This window comes from Labrus mixtus, chromosome 23 (assembly GCF_963584025.1).
Source record: "Labrus mixtus chromosome 23, fLabMix1.1, whole genome shotgun sequence".
Classification (NCBI taxonomy): Eukaryota; Metazoa; Chordata; class Actinopteri; order Labriformes; family Labridae; genus Labrus; species Labrus mixtus.
Window position 1 is genome coordinate 15443962 of NC_083634.1, and position 20850 is coordinate 15464811.

A 20850-nucleotide genomic window follows, 5' to 3' on the forward strand; every position below is an offset into this window, starting at 1 on the left:
AAAGCACATAACGGTAGTTTACTGCAGCAGGTGGGTCACAGACATTAGAAGAATCAGAGAATGACACCACGTTGCTGTGTGAACAGCCAGGTCAGGACAACATCCAAAAAGCTGTGTGTAGGACCTTCTACATTTAGCAACATCTAGTAAAAAGTTATCAAGCAGAAATATCTCAAAACAGTGTATCACTTTGAAAAAAACAATACATAAAAAAAGACAGATGGGACAGAATAAATAGAGTAATATTGATGAAACATGTTCAAATGTCAAGCATGGTCCCCTCAGTGCTGAATGACTTTACAATTATGATCAAATTGAAATTTTTCCAGATAGTTTGAGTCTGGACAGAAAAGAAAAAAGGCAAAAATAAAGCGTCTAGTTGATGTCTTTTTTTTTTGATGAAGAAACAAATGAATAGCTGCTTCCTTCAGTCTCAGTCTAAAAATCTTGTCCTTTAAGCAGATTACAGCCTTTCCTCTCTCTTACAAAAACACTGGTCTTCAATTAAATCCTTATCCCTCCACCCCTTCCATGCTCCTGCCGGCAGCACTCTGTCCTTCTCCCCTGCAGATTACTCCATCTCAGTGCCTCTCCACAGGTGCATTAACCCTGCTTTAAAAGGGAGCCATTCACCTCTTGTACAGGCTGAAGCTAAGACCATCTCAGTCTTGCTCATTTGATCAAGAGCTCACAAAGTCGCCATGAAGACTCAAGGGGTAGCCACAGATTGGTTGAGAGCATGCGTGGGATTATATGTCACCGTTGCCCTGCTCTTAAAAGGTGAGTACTGAACATACTCTCCAGTTAGTGATTTTTATTGCCGTTTCTTGTGTTTCAGCCATTCGGTCCTCTTCCACAGGTTAACAATGTTGTGACATCAAGACTTAAGGCATCAATGAGCATCTGTGTGATTGTGCTATTTCTGTGTTTGGGTTTCGTGCGAACTTCCCAGGGTCGTCTGGGTTAGTCTGTTACACTTCAGTGGAATCACTGGATTTAGGCTGCCTCCTGCGGTGGGATTGTCCTCATGCCAGTCCTAATACCACCTATACCGTGCAGACAAAGACTCAGGGGTAAGTAGTTCCGCTTATGTGTGTGTGAGTCTGTGTGGATAAAGGAGAGACATTTCTGTGAGTTTACACAATTTGCAAATTGTTCTTGTACTTGTGAAGGACGAACAAACGCAAGACAATTTATCCATTTCTGAATGTAAAACCTCTACTCTTATATTCCCTCATTTAAATTATAACACTTGTATCGTTGCATTATTTATTTCAGTCAATGTTTCACTTGTGTGTCTGTAGTTGTGTACATTAATAATAAATTAGTACGTACATGAACTCAAGCATTGTGCTAAAGATTTCCAGCACCTTTACATTTTACTGGATTATTGCCTTTTTTTAATTCTGCTCCACAACATTTCAGAGGGAATATTGCACTCTGTAATACACAAGTTTAGGGTTAATAAGTATTCTACAGATTGAGATACATTTAGTAGTATAGAGTATGATTAACAAATATAATGTGAATAGACATAAAGGAAGCTTTAAACTTGGGGAAGTTTGCAAACTAGCATAAGGCCCACTTTTACCATGTGCAACAAACAGTGATGAAAGCATGAATGCATGAATAAAACTTTATTATATACATATATATGTACCTTATATTAGAATTGGAAATCCTGCATAACGAGTAGGCTGCTTATAATGTAGGTATTTGTGGTATATTTGAAATCTTCAACATTTTTTTCCATTTTTCAAAAAGTAAAGTTTTTGAAAAAACTTTTAAGCCCCCTCAAAAACATTCAAATAGGAAGGAAATATTTTACTCATAGCTTTTTGCTTTTCCTTAATGAAGGCTTTAAATAGCCTCTGTCAAACTTTTCCTCGTTTACACATAATGTGTACCAGCACTCTTCTGTATCCTTTCTTTTGCAGGGACCCCTGGCAGGACGTACCATGGTGCGTTTGGGTGTCATCTCGCAGCTGTGACATCTCTCAGGCCTTCTCAAACTTTGAGCTGTACAACATGATCCGTCTCGGCGTTCACCTCGACCCGAGCTCCACTGTCTGGATCGAGCCACGCAAGTTTGACTACAGTGACTTCAGTCAGTTGAACTTTCAGTTTCAGTCATACATCTTAAATAAACTGTACAGAGAGAAGTTGCAGATTGGTTAGTTTTCCAATCGCTCTCTTCTTGATTTCTGACTCTATCTAGTGTCGTGTCTCTCCAATTAAGGCACACATTAGGAAGACAGATGGTATTTTTAGACTCAAGATAAATACGCTTACAGCACAGTGGATGTTTTTTCTGTCACGGGATTATCACTCACTTCTGAAACTCACACTATGACTAATAATGTGCTTTAATGTTTAATAAATCACCATGTGGTTAATGTTGAGATAATTAACAGCTCCTCTCTCCTCTCCCCCAAGACTACAGCCCTCCCTCTGTCTCAGTCTCCCTGAAAGACGAGCAGCTGTTGGTGAAGGTGCAGTTCCCCTGTGCCGCCAACAGGAGGTGCTCTTTGGAGAGATGCTGTCCCATCACTCAGCTGATTGACCCCTGGACCACAGTGACTGTGTACAACAACCTCAATCAGTCCCAGTACCAGGTCTCAAATACGTTTTGGTTGAGTTGATATTTTTTATTGAAAAATGCGGACTGGAACGCAGTTGCCTAGTAAAAAAATGTCCAGAGTTTCATCATTGTGCTTAGGTTGAGGTGTAAAAAAACAAATAGTCATTTTCATTCAGATCAAAAGAGCTGATATCTTACCCTGATGTGCACATTTAAAATCCACTTGTTGTGTCTTTAAATATTACGTTTTGCACACAATTGCAGCCTTCAACCTAAAAATGATTAATATATTCGATAGCTTTTTTTCCCCTCCTTTGTATCATTGCTTTTTATTTTGTGTTCTTGCAGAGCCGTACGGTTTGGACCCAGGAAGCCGTGTCCTATGTGGAGTTTTCCGATTTGGCTCCAGGTCAGAACTACTGTGCTGTTGCCAACTTCTCCTTCCCGACGTTCTCCATGGCTGCTTCGCCCAAGTCTGCACCTCAGTGTGTTGTGACGCTTTCCAAAACAGGTGAGAGTCATTCTAAGTTTCTATAGATAATATTGGTAGCATTTGCACTCAATTTACTTCAGCAAACATACAAGAGAAAAACCCATTATCTTCTAAAGGGATACTCTTTCAATTATTACCAACGCAACAATTTACAAAATTTAATGAAAGTGTGAAAGGATAAATATTTTCTGTTAAAAGTTAATGATGGTTAAAAGGTCATTTTCCAGTACAGTCACTAATTTGATGTTAAGAAACTTTTAGGAATTGGATTTTTTCCCCCTAAAAGACTAAACTCCTCTTTCAATGACTCCAAAGGGCAGAAGTGCATCTCCTTTTGGTGACTCAGATATTCTACAGCTTTGTCTTGTTTACCCTGGGGTGTTAAGAAATGCAGCACTGCGTTGTCTGCTTGCCTCAGCAGTGATTTTATTCAACCTGTATTTGTTCTTTCTTCTCAGGGCTGCTGCCCGTGCTGTGTGTGGGAATTGGCCTAACTTCTCTGCTCCTTGTGCCACTACTGACTTTGTTTTTAAGAAGACCCAATCAAGACGAACAAACCACTGAAAATCAACCCAAGACTCAGAATCAGGTATCACATTTCCTGAGAAAAATAATACACAGATAATTCCTCCTTTACAGAAAACTGAACCAATGTGTTTTCTGTTAGGTGTCAGTACACGATCCAGTCTCTTTGGTTCCTACTTTCCTGGATCCTGTCGACCCTTGTGACATCCACGTTGGTTTTGTTGAGGACGAAATCTCCATTGATTCCTGTTCTAGTCTACAATGTGACCAGGACCAGACCTCAACCCTGAAAAACTCCTGTGATCCCAGACATCCTGCCTCGAGCCCCGGTGCAGCGTACTGTGACAGCGGCGGGATGGAGCTGGACCAACGTCTGGACTCTGGTATCAGCATACCTCCTGTGTCTCAATCCTCTGAGGAGACATTTGGGACAATTGGAGAATGATACCTCAAGACTTTGAGCCGTATACCACATGGGCTGCTCTCTAAGGTTGGTGTCTATGTCCAGGATTCACCACATCACTGTGATGTACAGTGAACTTCTCAAAAAGCCTGGAGGATATCTTACCTTACTTTGAGAGAGATGGAACATTCTGTGTCTCAACTCTGCTATAGATCACTTAAAGACATGAAGCCAGAGAAAGGCCCTAAGATATTGACATTTGCAATACAGTATCTTTATTCAGTCAATCAATCCATTTTTATCTATTTAGCAAGAAATCGCAACAAACAGGCAGAAACCTCAATCAATTAATGGACAGCCATCTGCCATGACTGACTCGGCCAGGAAAGTGGGACAGAAGGAGGGACAGAAGGATGGACAGAAGGAGGGAAATGGATAGACACAAAGAGACAAGGAGACGAACAGACGACCACAAATAATAACAACAGATTACACTCTGGATTATCAACCGGACTGTGGAGTGGAGTGGTTTATTATTCTATTAAAATTGTCCCATCAGAACATATTTAGATCATAATTTTTGTGTAATTCCATTAAAGTGATGATACGAACCTTAATTTCAGAGTGTTTGTCATTGGTGTTTATTGTTGCAAGGTCAGAAAAAGTTGTCTAGCAACACTCCAGTTTCCCATGCTAGTGACCATTAAGACCTTAATAAATGTCACTTTATGCTTGATATAAGAAGAATTTTACATAGAAAACGTTAAAAAAAAAAAGGAATCATGGCCTAGCATTAGCAGCAGCTCTAGACTTAGAAATTGTACTCTTAAAAAAATGAATACGGGTGCATGACATAAAATGTGAGGATTAACTTCTCCTCCACTATTGTTGAGATGGTTGATAGCGGAAGTCCCGCCCCTTCTTGATTCTGATAGGCATAAAAATGGTCACTACTCCTGACATCCAGAGGGAGCTCGGAATGAGTCCCTGAGGTACTCCAGGCAAAACCAACTTCGTCCAGCTTTGGGGTGACCAAGACCCAGATCTCAACAGAGGTCCCTCGAGTAAGGAAAGAAAACGTTGCTGGAAAAGGACACCTTACTCAGCATGCTGCCACTGTGACCTGACCCAAGATAGCGGAGGAGAATAGAAAGATGAATGGAGCCATAAAGGTCACAAGACCAGAATGTTGTAAAGTGACTTTAAGCCCAGTGAAAGTAACCGCTTGCTTCGCTTAAATGTTTTTGATGAAAGGCGATGGATGCCTTCCTGCTATGAAAAGTACCTGATCTCTGACTTCATTTCTTGTGGACTTAATTGGTTCATCAGTTGCCAGATGAAAGATCACCAGCAAAAAGAGATCATGACTCGAAGAAGTGATGGACATGTGGCTCCCAATTTTTAAAACATATAAGCACATTCCTCTGGTGATGACTGCTTGTCCAACATGAGTCAGACGGCTGCATGAAAAGGGTCAGATAATCGATGGTGAATGAACATCGCAAATGAAGCAGAAATTGTTTATCTTACGAGTCCAAAGAAGCTGTTTATTTGTACCAATGATTCACAGAAAAATCTAAATGTGGTAGCGATTCTGCCCCCTGTGCCTCTTCTAAGCTGAGGTCCAGTGACTCTCAACGGTGACATCCAAAACCATGAGCTTTATAAACAAGCACAAGAACGAAAACGTCCACGCATGCAGCCATTCTTCATGCTGGTTTTACCCCCCAAAAAGTGATAACAGACTAGTTTTTTCTACCATTCAATGCTCTGAATTGTTCTGACTCACAGTTACCCCTTCGCTGACACTTAACCACCTCATTTTGCCTCCTGCATAAAAACAAAAATCTCCTTTTCCTGCCCTCTGTTTTGCTGGTGTAGCATTTTTTCCGCAACATTGGGGGCGCCTTGGGGATTTGGCCATCCAGCATTGTTTGTTTCCCCTTCTACCTTTTCCAGAGTCCACAGAGACCTGGGGGATTATCCAAAGCTCCACAAAAAGGCTTGTATTAATACACACAATGTGTGTTATGTTGTTTGGAGATGATTCATGTATTAAGAAGCTGGCTTATGTGAATTTGCACCTGTCCACACAACTGTCAGAAGTTATGCATGTTTGACAGTTTTTGTTTGGTTTCCTTCTATTTGCAGGACTTTTTCTATAAAAGAAAAACTCTCTGGTTGTGTGCTATTTTAGGCGGTGCAATGTAGTTTTTATACATCAAACTGAATTCTGCTGCGACCTTTTTTTTTTTTTTTATAAGTTCCTTGTCCTTTTTCCCCATTATCAACTGTTTGGATTAGTCGTATCAATCCCCTTAAATATCAATCATCGAGCAGTGTGTTGATGCAGATATTATGAATAACTTTTAAATAAAAAGCTGATGTCAAATCATGAACATAAAACTCATTACGGAAACGAATAACTGAATCAAAGTTATCAAACCTTGCTGCCCTACCCAAAGGCAGAGTAGGAACTAGCTTGATAAACCTGCATTGTTCTTTATAAGAAATTGAGTCATAGAAATGTTTAGCTAAAAATACAATACAGTAACAAACAATAAGTTGATACAAAATGGAATAACTAAGCCAAAACAATACCTTCCATAAAAAGGCAGCTAAAGAGCTAATGTTGGACCGCGTAAAGCTAGCTTCGATAACAGCAGCAGTTAGCATTTGCTGAAACTAAAACAAACCAGGTTTATACCAAGAAACTATTTCCATTTGGATACAATTAAATGTTGGTTATTCGACTTGAGAAGTCTACTCAGTTTGGAGAGGACAGACTCAGCTTAACTAAAGGCTAAAGCTAGCTAACTCAGTGGATCTCTGTAGCTGCAGTTTCTTTATAGGTAGGCTACATAGTTGAGGATTTCAAACGATGTGTTGGGGTAATGTAACCCTCAAAAACATGCTAAATAGTTTTGAATTGTGAAGAAATATTGACCCTAATGTTACTAGGAACTAGAAAAATTAAAGCTGAAAATCAAAATCAAACTAAAGTTGTTTTTCTCAACCACATTGGTTAAATGGATATGAAAGCTGACAGCTAGTTTTGTTAGCGCTGAAGTTTCTCTCACAATTTTGTGGTTAATAATGATTCTAAAAATATATTAAATTAAAGCCTACCAATCTCTTTGACGCAGATTGGGGCAGTTAGCTTCTGTTACATTTGTTTAACCTTTTTTGGCGAGACTCAGCAGCTAGATAAAAAGGTTAGAATAAAAGCTACCCTTATAAATATATTGCTTGAGTCAGATGGACTGACTTTTCCGTCATGTCTTGCAGAAAATGCTTAGTCACTGGCTATGTGACTCACTGAACCTCTTCAGTGGGGGTTCGACTTGTTTCCACCCCCAGCGTTTACGGTATGACCCTCCACAGATGGTCAGCAATGCTCAATTAAGAAACATGTTACGCACCATAAATGCTGCATAGCTGCACTTCTTTGGGCTAAAATGATGAAAAATACACATTGCCATAGCGATACATGTGTCAATATAAACCACAAAGGGCTGATGTGTTCACTTGTATCAACAGTCTTTTATTTGGCCATACATTTCATTCATTCATTCAATAATTAATATACATCATATATACATAAGCAAACAAAGACATCCGTGTCCTTGTTCAGCCATCTTGCAGTAAAGGTTGGCAGTGCATTCTTGGCCTCTTTAACAGTGTCATTGGGTTTCTTTCTTCTTTCTCACATTATACGCTCATGGCGTCAGTCGGGTCGGAGCTGTACGATCATGTGCTCCTGCTGCAGAACATCCTCCAATTCAGGCTCGTCTCAGCACTCTTTGCTCATCTGCGCCAATACTAGATGGAGAGAAGGACGAAGAAAATTACAGAGGTTTGCAGAAACAACAAAACACAGAAATTAAATAGTAAAAATTAGTTTTTAGAGCATGATTATTCAAGTGGTGTTTAGAAAGTTTAACTCCACTGAGGTCAGATGTAATCAACTAAATTAACTGTTTAAGACAAAACCTGCTTTTGGCAGATAATCCATCACACAGATGTGAACATGTAAACGAACTGACTAATGAATAATGAATTTACTTATGAATATACACTCAAAAAAATGTTTTTTAAATAACTTTCAGAATAACCAGTCCTTTGTCAAAATCTGAACTGAAGACTTTTCTGAAATGCTTTATTTGGTATTGTAGGGTGGGAAATCTTAAATATCATATCATCATGTATCATATTTAAAACTACAAAAGTCCCACATTTCATCCCAATGGTTTGACCGGTAAGTTAAATATAATAAGATAAATGGGAGGGAGGGATTTAACATCATTCATAGTAAATTGGCTGAATCATTTAACTTCACCAGTATTTTTTTTTTGCTGCAGGTCCCTGCAGAAAGAAATATACATTTTGTCCATTGAAGTCAGCGGTGCATTTGAGCGACGTACCTGAGCAAACTTGTGTATCTGCTCAACCACAGCAGCAAACAGAGCGCCGACACTCTCATCAATCAGACTTTGCATGTAATGGACGGCCTCCTCGTCCGAAAGGTCCAATCTGAACTTATCCTGCACCTGAAGACAAACAAGCGGACATGGTCGTACATACTCATACATACAGACAGAGGTACAGGTGATGTTAAATTAAGACCCATCAGTCGGGTGTCATCACTTCATATCACTTACCTTCTTCACTGTCTTGTCAGGCTCCAGAGCGATGTCAGGAATATTGGCATCCACCATGAGAGAGAACAGATTCAGGATGAGGTTGGAGTATCTGAAGGAATGAAGGGGAGGAGTTTATTGTACCTATAGTTGTTATTTCTTTAATCGTTTTGTATCTTACTCACAAATATATACCAATTAAACACATCTGAAAATGTCTTTCTACTGCTGCTGATTTCAGATGTTTGATTTCAGCTAGGTAGTTACTGTGCAGTAATCTGACTACAAAAAACAGATAATTCACCAAAGTGCACATTTAGTGACATTCATTTTTTTGTATAATACTTAAACAAAAGGGACAGCCCAGTTTCTGCAAGCACATTCTTAATATACTAACAAAGAGGTATCTTCATAACAGTCAAAAGTTCAAGAATCAATAAATAAGGCTGATACAATATTTACTGTGATCCATCACCTGTCTCATGCACATTAACTGTATCTTAATTTAAAGTTAGTAGCTGCATAAAAGCGAGCATTGACCTCAATTTCTTGGAAATCGATACTGAATAGTGTTAAATAAATATAATGCAGGTATGGTTCAAGCCACTTTGATGGTACATTCTGTATTTTTTAGGAGAAAAATCAAGTTATTTCTTCTTCCCTGTGTCTTTGAGTGTTGCACATTTTACCTCCTTAAGTGGAGGAAGGCGGTGTAGCACTGCTTCCTGAACTCCTGGTACTGTTCGCTCTGCATGCCTCCCATCCCCTCCACCATCTCTTTGCTCAGCTTCATCGGTGGAGGCAGCGGTTTGGGGTCTCGACCCAGGATGTAGCCGAAGTCGATGTGGAAGAGTTTTCCTGCAGGAGGAGGAGGAGGAGATCGAGTTTTAAAACCGTTTTCACAAACCGGAGCGTTAATGATCTTGTTTATAGGAACGGCGTGTTTGTCTCACCGGTCTTTGTCAGCAACAGATTGTCCAAGTGCCGATCACCTACTCCGAGGATGTATGTGATGACGCAGTAACCGGCTGAAGAGACACAGCGAGGGAGAAAACACTGTTCAAACAGCTGGAATCAAATGAAGACCACATCAACTCTGTTTTTCAAAGAACTCACCGCAGCTCTTGACGTAGGTGTCCATCACCTCCGAGCTGATGCCATACGGTCCTTTTTCACTCGGCGCATGCTTCCTGAAGAAGCTCTGTCAGAACAAATCGTGTGATTTTAAAGACGTTCACATGTTAGCAGTGCTGAGATTCTTTAAAAGCAAAGCTCACCTGGATGTTGCCCTCAGTAGCGAGAACTTCAGCAACAGGAACAGACTGAACAAACTGCATAAAACCTGTGACAGAATGGAGGATTCAACATTTAAGCAAATCAAGTAGTTAAGAACTTTTCATCATATCCCAAAGAGATTTTATAGTTCAATGAGAATTGCAAATGAAGCCTGTTTGAGAGCATTTATGTTGCTATAGAAACATGTTTTCTAGTAGTGATGAGATTCTTCTTCTTACCGTGCTTGGTGCTGGTGGCTAATACTTTGTAAGGCGTCAACTTCAGGTCCAGATTCTCTTTCCTTAACAGCTAGATTTCCCGAAACAAGACAAAGAATTAATAACCTACACCCAATTTTTTAAGAAAGTTATGAAAAGAGCTGAACTTTCTGTGCAGCTTCTCTTTAAGAAATACGGTCCTTAATGTTAAAAAGCCAGAGAAACAAAGGTTACAGTACTTGTTGCATGATTGCAAACATCACTGAAAATAGTTTTGGAGACTTAAAAGAAACACTAGTTTAATGAAAAGAAAAAGTACAGTCACAAGGGTTTATTTCTGAAAACGTATACTCGCTAACTTATTCTTACTTTGTCCATGAGCGAGATGATCTGCAGGATGAGCTGATCCTGTCGCAGGTCATCGCCGTGTTTGAAGATGACCGGGTACATGGCTCCGTCCTCGGCTTTGAAGAGGAGTTTGGCTGGCATCAGAGCACTCTGCAACAAACACATGCAGGGAGAAAAGCTTCTGAACAATGTGTTGAACGATTATTTACTAAACAAGGAGAAGTGCTTTGCATACTGTGCTTGTGTCTGTACAGTATTTAAGGATCCTTCACACTGTTTAGAACGTGTGAAGGGGATTTACGGGGGTCAAGGGAACTTGTCTTGTACCTTGAAGAGAGTGGCTGTCTCCGGGACGATGCCTCTGATCCGTATCTGAGGCTCCAGAGGGAGAGGGATCGGCTCGATCTCTGAGAGATTCACCTTCTCGTTATCAGCGAGCAGAGACTGCAGCCGCTCCGTCTGCACACACGGGACGCGGTTTAGGAATATTTTCAATACATTTTTAGAAACATAGACTGCATGATTTAAGTACGGGTATGTATATTTTTAGTTTCTGCACATGAAGGTTTTCTGTTGTCACCTTTTTCTTCCGATTCCCGCTCTCCCTCTGCACAGCTTTCATCAGCTGCACCAGTCGGTCTACAAACGTCTGCTGGGCGGCTAACAGCGACCGCATCACCCGCACACTCTTATCGCCCTGCAGAGAAGAAGAGTAAGTGTCAGCATATAAATGTAGAGGTCAGTTCACTAACAGGACTTAAATGAGAGAATAGAGCATTTGAGTGTGGTATATATTTGTATAAAACTCAAGTTTAAAATGACTCTGGGCATTTTGATGTAGGATTATTTGTTCTCTGTTTTTAATCACACTTCCTATGAAATATAAAAGAAGTCATATTTTAACTACAACAAGTTAAAAACATAATAAGATAGTCAGAATCATTTCATTGAGGGGTCTAAACCAGAGAGAGATCAGAGACTATATCGACATGTTTCCTGGTTCTGCTGAGTGCTGACCTTGAGTAAAGCCTGGCTGAACCTCCTCATGACGTTCAGGTACATCTCGTGGGTCTTTGGGTCTCTCAGCTGAGTATCCTGATCCTCACACTCCACAATCACATACCTGCAGAGCGCACACACAGGTTTCACTTTCAGGTAAATAAACACACACACAAGAAGTTTTTTCCTGTCAATAGTAGTTTGGACTCAACTCACCAATACAAATAGTTGGCAAGTGTGGAGTTCTTGCACGCTCTGGAGATGAGAAAAGTGCACAAGTCCTGCTACAAAGAGAGACAAGAACGCGTCAGAGGGGGAAAACTACAGAATCCAATCGGTTTGGTTAACATCATTTTTGCATTTCTTACCTCCAGATTCTCGCTGTCGGCTGCTTCTTTGCCTTTCTGCGTGACGTTTGAAGGTCCGGTTGTACCAGACACAACCTGAGAACTACACAGAGGATGACATAAACTGTTTATCTTTAAGAGAACGTGGTGATTAAAGAGATGAACTTTTACTGAAGCCAGTGACATGGTGTGTTAAATATAGAGTTTGAGGTTTAGTCAGTGCTCTGCTTCCAGATTTTGGCTGGAGCTGTACACGTTGACGCCAATAAAAATCCGAACACCCTTAGAGTTTCATAACGGCCTGCGACAAAGAAAAATAATCAAATTCTCCCACGGGCTAAAAAAAAGAAATCGTACTTAATTTAGATCCAAGCAGTAAAAAACAACAGGAACAATTCTTCAACCGACCAGAAGAGAGCTCGAGTCAAAGCTGCCGGTAGTGTCGACTTATTTATGAGCCGCTGTCAGAAAAGTCCAAACACTGACCTGTCCAGTGCCGAGTCATCTGAAAGCCCCTGGCTGTCTCTCTTGCTGCCGGGCTCCAGGCCTCCCTGAATATCGCTGAAGTTCTCGTACTTGAGCGCCTGGACCAGCTGGAGGAGATACATCAGCAGGTCCTGGAGGAGGGAGAGGAAGACTTTCTCTTTCTTTGTGTTTGGATTTAAAGTTGATTTTTTGTTGTTGTAATTATTCTCAAATGTGACGGATCGTTTCTGGTTTTCCTTGACTCAATTAATCTAAAATCCTTTTTTGTTGCTGTGGTTGTTTATACTCTTTACCTCGTCATCGGCTTGCTGCAGGCGTGCGACGGCGTAGCGTCTGACCGTGGGGTTGGTGAACTGGGAGGACAGCAGCTCCAGTGAGTCCTCCACATCCATCGGCCTCCACTTCCCCAGCAGCTCCAGAGCCTGCTTGGCCTCCTGCGGCAGATCCCAGTTCACACACTTGAGGAACTTAGTCAGAGCCTGCGGGGCAGAAGAGGAAGGAAGAAGAAGATTTCAGTCATGAACAAGTGTTGGAGATCGGAACCGGGAGAAGTCTGGCTACCAGAAGATAACGAAACACACCCACCTTTTCCTGTGTGGTGAGGTAGTATCTGAACTTCCACACCAGGTCCTGCTCCTCAGAGCTCAGCTGCTTGGTTGGAGGGTAGCTCACGATGATCTGTCGTTGCACACAAACACAAAGATATTAAAACAGACTGAAGAGAAGACGTGCTAATGGCTACAAGATGTAAAGAGTGCTGTGTAGAAAATACGTTTCGATATTCAGCTCCCCCAAATATATTATAAAGACTCTAGTGTAAAGTCAGAGCTCTTCATTCTGATCATTTGTTATTTGAGGTTCTCTCCTTAATTAAAACAGTTTCTTCTTCTTATTAATCTAAAAAATGAAGCTCCCACAATCATTCTCACTCCAGCTTTCTGCTTAAATGACCACATATTTTGGAAGTCAAAGTCATCCTGAGAGCTCTACATGGTCAGACGTCAGACTGCATCACACGACTACTGTAGCTCCACACAAACAGCAGCACCTTGAGGTACTCTGAATGCTTGTTTGTTGGTTGCTCTGAGAAAAGAAGCAGACTGTGCTCTTGGATTCTGGATCCTTAACTTTGATTTCTGGACACCTTTAAGATCACGGATCAAAACGTGTCTTTGTGCAAACACAGTTCTTTCTGTTGTTTTCTCTCTTCTTCTTCTTGTGTGTGATAAATGACACGTTATCACCGTAAGATTTCATCTAAGATCTGTACTCCTTACATTAAGCTGGTCCCGTGTGGCCGCGTTGGGCTTCAGGTCGTGATCTGAGGGGCCGCTGCGGAGGCTACGAGCCAGTTTGTGATGCTTACTCTCAACCAGATTCTCCTGTAAGAAGGCAGAGAAAAGGAAAAACACGTTGTTAACTTATTCATACAGGTACCGGACATTCACATGATTCTAAATTCATTTTGTTAGTGTCTTTAAATGTGTGTGTGTGTGTGTGTGTGTGTCCTCCTCTCACCATCCCCATCTGTGGATCAGGGACTTTGACGATGTCACAGCTGGTGAGGCCGGGTGAAGCGTCGTCTCCATCCTGGGCGTGGTCAGAGTGAAATAAAACCAATCAGCTGGCTTTGTTTAACGACTTATTATTGACTTTTTACATGTCAGAGTGCTCCCTGTCATGCGCTTCTAAACGCGTGAATACCTTCTCATAGTAGACGATGCTGTACTCTTTGTCGTTCGTTTTGACCCGGGGAAACTCCACCATGAGGTACATGAAGTTAGAGCTGCGTTTCTCACTCTGCAGAAGAACAAAGAACAAATCGTTTGACCCCCTCATCATTTTCATTTCATCAAAAAATGACACTCTATAGTTCACATATATCAGAACATAGTTGGAAAAAAAAATGTGGCCAAACTTGAAGACATAAACTTTTAGGTTTTTATTGGAAGAATAAAAACATTTTGATGAGGTGGCTCATGGTTTACTGTGAAGTTATTAGAATGACTACTTTCACTACTATGTGTTAAGACATTTTGTCTTGTACAAAGTTGCCACTTCCAATAAACAAAACCCCCCCCCCCTCAAAATTGCTGACTCGTAAAACGACCTCACCTCGTTGATCATCTCAATCTCTCTGAAGGTCAGACGGTCCAGCCAGTCGACCTTCACCATGTGGCCCTGTCGATGGGCTTTTGTCAGCTGGGGAGCGAGAGGAAAGGAAGAAAGAGGGTAGGGAAACGAGAAAAAGACAAAAAAAAAATAAAAAGTTTTAGCAAAGTACAAAAATGTAGAAAAGATTTAAGGTCACAGCAGGGTGGTTGAGGTGCAAACAGCTTGACCAATCATGCACAAATCCAGTGTCCGCAGCCAATCCAGCATCTCCGCTCACACGCCAGCCAATCGGCTCATCATCAGTGTGTGTCAGGAATGTAAGCACACATTTGGCCATGAACAGGAAGCCCACAACTCAGCGGGTTAGAATTAGTGCTCACTCTTAAAAACAACATATGAACTGGTAGCAGTTTAGGAAAAGTTGACATGATGGGATAAAACCAACTGCACTCTGGATAAAAAAAAACAAAATTAGAAATGAAAGAGTCTCTTCAGAATAAGATGAATACGAAAAGAGCCAATTCAAAAAAAGATAAAGTAATAAAGGACAGGAAGTTCCTGATGTCCTCAAAAAAGCTGCAATAAGTTGACCCGACATTGTGTGTCAAAATAAAACCTGAAAAAAACATGCACACACTTACACAAAATACACTCATGTATGGCAACAGCAGAAAACTTTGAAAAAAGAAAGTGTGTGATGCCTTCAAGAACGCAGCCGTACACTGAACAGATTTCACACCAAAACCAGGATCCAAATGTATTTGAAATATAAAAGATACACATGGGGGTTCGATGCAAAGAATTCAGTGATTTAGAGTGAGGAACTTTTAAAGCTCCTGTGAGGAACTTTTAAAGCTCCTGTGAGGAACTTTTAAAACTCCTGTGAGGAACTTTTAAAGCTCCTGTGAGGAACTTTTAAAGCTCCTGTGAGGAACTTTTAAAGCTCTTGTGAGGAACTTTTAAAACTCCTGTGAGGAACTTTTAAAGCTCCTGTGAGGAACTTTTAAAACTCCTGTGAGGAACTTTTAAAGCTCCTGTGAGGAACTTTTAAAGCTCCTGTGAGGAACTTTTAAAGCTCCTGTGAGGAACTTTTAAAGCTCCTGTGAGTTCCTTTAGGTTGTGTCAATTTTGGTGACCCCTGTGGAAAGGAAATAATCTCATCCTGATTTATTTTTAAAAGTCTTTGACGTGGTATTTAAAAAAAAAGGCTCTCCTTTAGTTTGCCTTTAATTGCTTCGTCTGACACCTACCCTGCGGCACAGGTGACAGGCTGATTAAATGACTACAAAGAAATAGTCAATCTTTTTCCTGATGGGCTTGTTTGATTTTGAAGGTCATACAGAGCGATCGATATGAATTTAAGTTTGTTTCATAAGCAGATGAAAACTCCTCAGAGTAGCTTTAAAGATGAAGGAATTATTCATAACTTCACAACACAATCTGAATTACTCGAGTTCACCTAAATTAAGTGGCATTAAGATAACTGAAATGTATTTGCAGATATATTTGGACCAAGGCTTTCTTCATACACATACAGTACACAAACACACACACACACACATTCTGCATTGCCAAAACTAACTCCTGTACGTGTACTCACATCACTGAGTACCTCCAGGTCAGGGCCCTGGAACAGATGATGGTTTAGACACGGGGGGGGGTTCTCTTCTTTTCCAACACGCACACAATGCTTCTTTTTAAACCCTCCATCTTTTCCCCACATCCGCTTCGCCCTACCTTGTTCCCCCCCCTCATCCTACACCAACGTTAATCCTTCTCTCTATATCTAACGCGTGCAGAATTTGTACCTTGGCCAGTCTTCCCATCTGGTCCTCTGTCAGACTGCTGCTGGTGCGTCCTGGTGTGGTGGTGGGCTCTGCTCCGTCCCCCTCCACACCCGGCCAAACTTTCAGGTCATGCATGCCTTGACGGAACATACTAGAAGAGGAGAAGAGAAGTGGGTTCAGAATTCTGTATATTTTTTGCTGTTTTATACGCTTTAGCATCAGATTTATATATAATCAAAAACATTTATAAGTAAAAGTAAAAGTGTGAGAGGAGACCCACCCATATTTGCCAAACAGGGTAACAGTGGTTCCCCCGACTGGGACAGCTCTGCCCGGTCCGTAGATGTCCCACACTGTGAGAGCGACCTGAGCACTCTGAGGGAGGTCGGGGTACTTGACAGGCAGCCGCAGCCACTCGTTCCAGCTGCACAGGACAGCAGGTGAGGACAGAGAGAGAAAGCAATAGAGTGTGTAAGAAGACTTACACTTGAAGCTTTGCAAGCTTGTTCCCTTTTTTAACCTCGAAAGAGAAAATTCAGGATTTGATGAGAGGAGTTACATTTTTTTAGTAACCAGTGAGCACCTCATAGGAACAGCTTTAATGTATTTAAGAGCATTTCTTTGCATTCTGACCGCAAAAATTGAATAAAGACAGGATGGAAAAATATGTCTCAAACTGTTTTTAAATTAAGAATTTACTGGCAAAAGAAAAGATGCCATCTTGAACATTTAACAGGCTTATATCCTTTTCCCTTTCACATCAAACAACACATAAAGAATGGGCCTCTTGATCCTGTATCATATGCATAGAAAATTCTTCCCTATCAGGTAACAGAAATAATCGTTAAAGGTGCTTCCACCCGATTCTTTCACTAGTTCCTCTCCTTCAGTAAACACAGCATGTCTTTCATTCAAGCAACTCATCACCTATAATATGCAAAACCTTCTACAAAACTACTTTTTGTACTCACTTCCAACGAGTGCTGAAAGCTTTGTAGGAAGTGCGAACCGGCAGAGCGAGAGGTTTTCCTTCAGCGAACACCTGACAGGTAACGTAGAGGTCCGAGCAGTTCTCCTGGTACAGACCGGAGAAGCGCAGCATGGGGTCCTCCAGCAGGGCTTTGTAGCTCCTCTGCTCTCGCTTTCCTTCTAAACTGCCTCTGGAAGGGGCGAGACGAGGACAACAGAACGATGTTTACTGATGGTATCGAGACTCGTCTGACAGAAAGTCACTATGTGCAAACATCGCGAATAAGGTTTGAGTTTTGTTCCTGCTGTAACAGGATAGACTTTCTAAACTAATTTATTTTAAAGATTCAGTTTTTGATGTTCTGTTCAATCTTTTGTTCCCAATGAGAAGAGTTTGTAGAGTGGACTTAATGTGATGATTCAGTTTTGATTAAATTGAACACTTGATGGGAGTCAGATGAGAGGCTGCTAAAAAAGAAGGAAACAGTTTTTAAAATTTACTGACAACAGAGCGTTCAAGATTCATGTCACTACACAAACTCTCACCTCTCACAACATTGTTTAACATATTCAACACATACCATACACACTGCTCAACTTTCTCCCTTACAAAGCACTTTCTCTCTATCGCTTCTTTCTCTTCTTGATTTCTTTTCTTAGGTATTTCATATAGTTTTGTAGTTTTTCTGGTCGTAGTCTGATGTGTGTCTGTTGATGTCTTAGTACAGGGATGGGCAACTTTGGTCACAGCGAGGGCCACATTCATTTAATTCTCACTGCCAGAGGGGCCAAATTGTAGAATACAAAAACGAGTCAATTTTGTCTCAAATTTAACTCAACATATACCAGTGATTAATTGATGTGTAAGAATTAACCTGAGGGCCACGTTGAGGGTTGATGGGGGCCGCCAGTTGCCCACCCCTGTCTTAGTATTTTGCTGTCTTTATTTGTTGTTTTTTTACTGTATTTTGGAGTCGTTGTCCTGACCTTGTCTGTTTGTTTTTTTGTGCCTCATCACCAGTTTGTCACTATATTGCACCTAATAAAAATAAATATTAAAAAATAAAAAATAAAAAAATGTCCAATAACAGAATAACATTTTCTAATTGCCTTAATGCAATGATCACAGATTAATTACTCCAGCCACTTCATTAGAATACACTGCAATGATGTGTATATGTGACTGTGTGTACATGTGCATATATGTTTTTAAAAAAGGAAAAAGGTAAATTGTATTTCTGTGATTGGAAAGTATCGTTTTATATATTTTTTTTCAATAAAAATATTTTTAAAAAGAATACACTGCAATGGGGTTTCTTGTTGATTCAATTAGTTTAATCATTTAGCAGAAAAAAAAGGAAAATAAATCTTAATTAGCTGTTTTGACTGGAGATGAATCAGTGAGCAGAATTGTTCCATATACATTTTTTTTTATTCCAGGCAGGTTGTAAAAGGATTTAAAAGACTGTGTAATCGTTTAATTTCTCTCATTATTGGGTTTTAAAGGTGTCAGATAAACAGTCACTTGTGAAGATTTAAACTCACAGAAACACACACACAAACACACACACACACACACACTCAGCACACACACCGAGCATCCTGTCAAGTCACAAGATAGATTAGTTACAGCGCTTTGACCAAGAGCGAAGCATTTAAGTGCAAAAACTTACATCTTAAGTTGAACGTTGATGTCCAGGTCACAGCTGTAAGCATAGTTGAATTTATCAGTGTCCATCTTCCGACTGGAAAACACCAAAAATGTACCCAAAACCCAGACGACTTCAACATGAAATCCCAGACTGGTTATTTGAGACTTTGCGACAAGGCCTCGGCTCAGCACAACAACACTTCACAGAGCCCGTTTACAATAAAATACTACTCACACGGAGGGCTACGTTATCAGGCTGCACACACACGTTTAAAAAAGACGACTTTGAGCCCCTTTATTCACGGTAAAGACATTATCTTGACGGCTGTCTCACCGGGCATGATTTGATGTTTTTGATAGCTACACAACACAACAGCATCAACCGGAATGTACAGCCAGGGAAAAGTAGCCGATTGTCGAGTGCAGAGCGGCTGACTAAACGGACTAAACGGAGGAAGCGATCGTTGTACCTTGTGTTGATTTGTCAAGTCTGATTAAAACCAAGAAGGAAGTAGAGAAGAGGAGTGGTTTACGTTTTTAAAGAGACAGTACATTAAATCGTGTTAATGTTGACGAGGCATTGTTGAGTTTTTAATCTTGATTTAGTATTTTTGGAGTAATTTATGCGCTTTTTATGAGGTTAATTTTGACTTTAAAATGTACATGACAAATATTTACAAAACTGCACACATCATGTATTTTTTGCTTAAAAAGTAAAAAAGTTTATTCTGTTTTTTGAAAGGGAAACTCTCCTTATCTCTATATCCATATTGTTTAATTAATATGTTTAAAGCCTGAATAATTCTTTTAAAACTGAGAGTTGTTTTTGAAAAGACTTTGAAACATTAATCTTTTTTGTTTTTTGTTTTAATGAAATCATTTATGAAGCCAATGATTTGTTTTTGTGATGTCATTCTTACATTTTGTGACCTGTGTCCAAAAGTGGTTTGAAATCAGAACTTCTTGAGTTGCAACAGTCTTATTTATTGATCACAAATTGGGTGAGTTATTGTCTGTGTTATTTATTATTTGTGTTATTTACATTTCCACAAGTGGAACATGTGTACATACCTTGCATTATTCTATTATTGTATTTTTTTCTTCCTTTATTTAACTGGTGTAAATATGTTTGATTTTTAACTTCTTGTTATTTTTAATAATTATATTCCTGTTTCCTGTTTTCTTGAGCTGTTGTAACGCAAAAATTTCCCCCATGGGGGATCAATAAAGTTTATCTTTATCTTTATCTTTTATCAGTAGGTACAGTTATTGTTTATTACTGATTAAGTTTTGCACTGATCGTTTCTTTTTTCACTTTGTAAATTGTTTTGCACTAAGATAAGATAAGATAAGATATGTTTATTGTCACTGTACAAGTACAACGAAAAATATAGTATACAATATATAATTAATTTTCAGGTGACAGGTATGCAATAAATATATTGCACTTAGTTATACAGGACTCCAGTGGGTAAAATAAAATAACTAAATAACTTAAGCAAATCTCTTTTATACATAATCTACTTAAAAAATGAACCTGTTTCTCATTTCAGAAATATCTGAATTAATTTGATGACGGTTTTGAAGCATGAGTTTGAACGCCTCTTGGGGTGCAGTTCATCCTCGTGGAAGATGGAAGATATGTGTTACTGTATTCAAGATACGAACATGATGACAGCCTGTGAACATTTGAAAAGAAAGCGCTGCCAAATTAAAACTCACTTGTCACCAATTAACTGCACGTCCGTGAAGGGCAACAGGCGGGACAGGGAAAATCCTCATCTTGTGTTTTGATGAGGTCCACCCTGTTCATCAACAATGACGCCAACGCGTTGTCAAATGTGAGTGTGAAGTCAGGTCAACACGTAGACTCAGAGGAGGTCAACATAAAACTTACTTTGATCTTATGGAAGAAGTGAATTTAATCAAATACTGTCACCTGTATATCACTCGTGATAATGCAGACAGTGCTATGAAATGAAAGTCTGAGAAAGGCAAGTGTGAGTCATACAA

General features: G+C 40.0%; 2 protein-coding genes across 4 annotated transcripts; one reads left to right on the plus strand and one right to left on the minus strand.

Annotated features, from left to right (window-relative positions):
* Positions 1–504: 504 nt before the first annotated feature.
* si:dkeyp-75h12.7 (uncharacterized) lies at positions 505–4651 on the plus strand. Its single transcript, XM_061031920.1, has 7 exons — positions 505–780; positions 953–1073; positions 1938–2107; positions 2437–2615; positions 2930–3092; positions 3533–3663; positions 3742–4651. The coding sequence occupies exons 1-7, from the start codon at positions 702–704 to the stop codon at positions 4042–4044; spliced, it is 1146 nt and encodes a 381-aa protein (XP_060887903.1). The 5' UTR covers positions 505–701; the 3' UTR covers positions 4045–4651.
* A 2874-nt stretch (positions 4652–7525) lies between these two features.
* pik3c3 (phosphatidylinositol 3-kinase, catalytic subunit type 3) lies at positions 7526–19252 on the minus strand. Of its 3 annotated transcripts, none has more exons than XM_061031647.1 (26): positions 18860–19252; positions 17189–17377; positions 16498–16641; positions 16239–16368; positions 16031–16057; positions 14431–14517; positions 14020–14115; positions 13834–13905; positions 13593–13697; positions 12901–12993; positions 12609–12794; positions 12316–12446; positions 11851–11932; positions 11699–11763; positions 11501–11606; positions 11064–11180; positions 10811–10942; positions 10505–10633; positions 10157–10226; positions 9920–9984; positions 9759–9843; positions 9596–9670; positions 9332–9500; positions 8664–8754; positions 8427–8552; positions 7526–7824 (listed from the first exon to the last, which is right to left on the minus strand). In XM_061031647.1, exons 1-26 carry the CDS (start codon positions 18922–18924, stop codon positions 7810–7812), a joined length of 2652 nt encoding a protein of 883 aa, XP_060887630.1. In that variant the 5' UTR covers positions 18925–19252; the 3' UTR covers positions 7526–7809. The 3 variants fall into 3 exon arrangements, with proteins under 3 accessions (XP_060887630.1, XP_060887629.1, XP_060887631.1); XM_061031646.1 differs by having other exon boundaries at positions 11699–11766; XM_061031648.1 differs by lacking the exon at positions 16031–16057 and having other exon boundaries at positions 11699–11766; positions 18860–19251.
* Between the last annotated feature and the right edge of the window lie 1598 nt (positions 19253–20850).

Excerpts from the sequence above, each read along its gene's own strand:
- si:dkeyp-75h12.7 (XM_061031920.1), top strand. The coding sequence starts at position 702 with ATGAAGACTCAAGGGGTAGCCACAGATTGGTTGAGAGCATGCGTGGGA. Across the intron at positions 1,074-1,937 it reads GTGCAGACAAAGACTCAGGG|GGACCCCTGGCAGGACGTAC; the intron begins GTAAGTAGTTCC and ends TTTCTTTTGCAG. Across the intron at positions 3,664-3,741 it reads AACCCAAGACTCAGAATCAG|GTGTCAGTACACGATCCAGT; the intron begins GTATCACATTTC and ends GTTTTCTGTTAG.
- pik3c3 (XM_061031646.1), bottom strand. The coding sequence starts at position 18,924 with ATGGACACTGATAAATTCAACTATGCTTACAGCTGTGACCTGGACATC. Across the intron at positions 16,642-17,188 it reads GCTTTCAGCACTCGTTGGAA|CTGGAACGAGTGGCTGCGGC; the intron begins GTGAGTACAAAA and ends TGTCCTGTGCAG. Across the intron at positions 9,671-9,758 it reads CACCTACGTCAAGAGCTGCG|CCGGTTACTGCGTCATCACA; the intron begins GTGAGTTCTTTG and ends GTGTCTCTTCAG.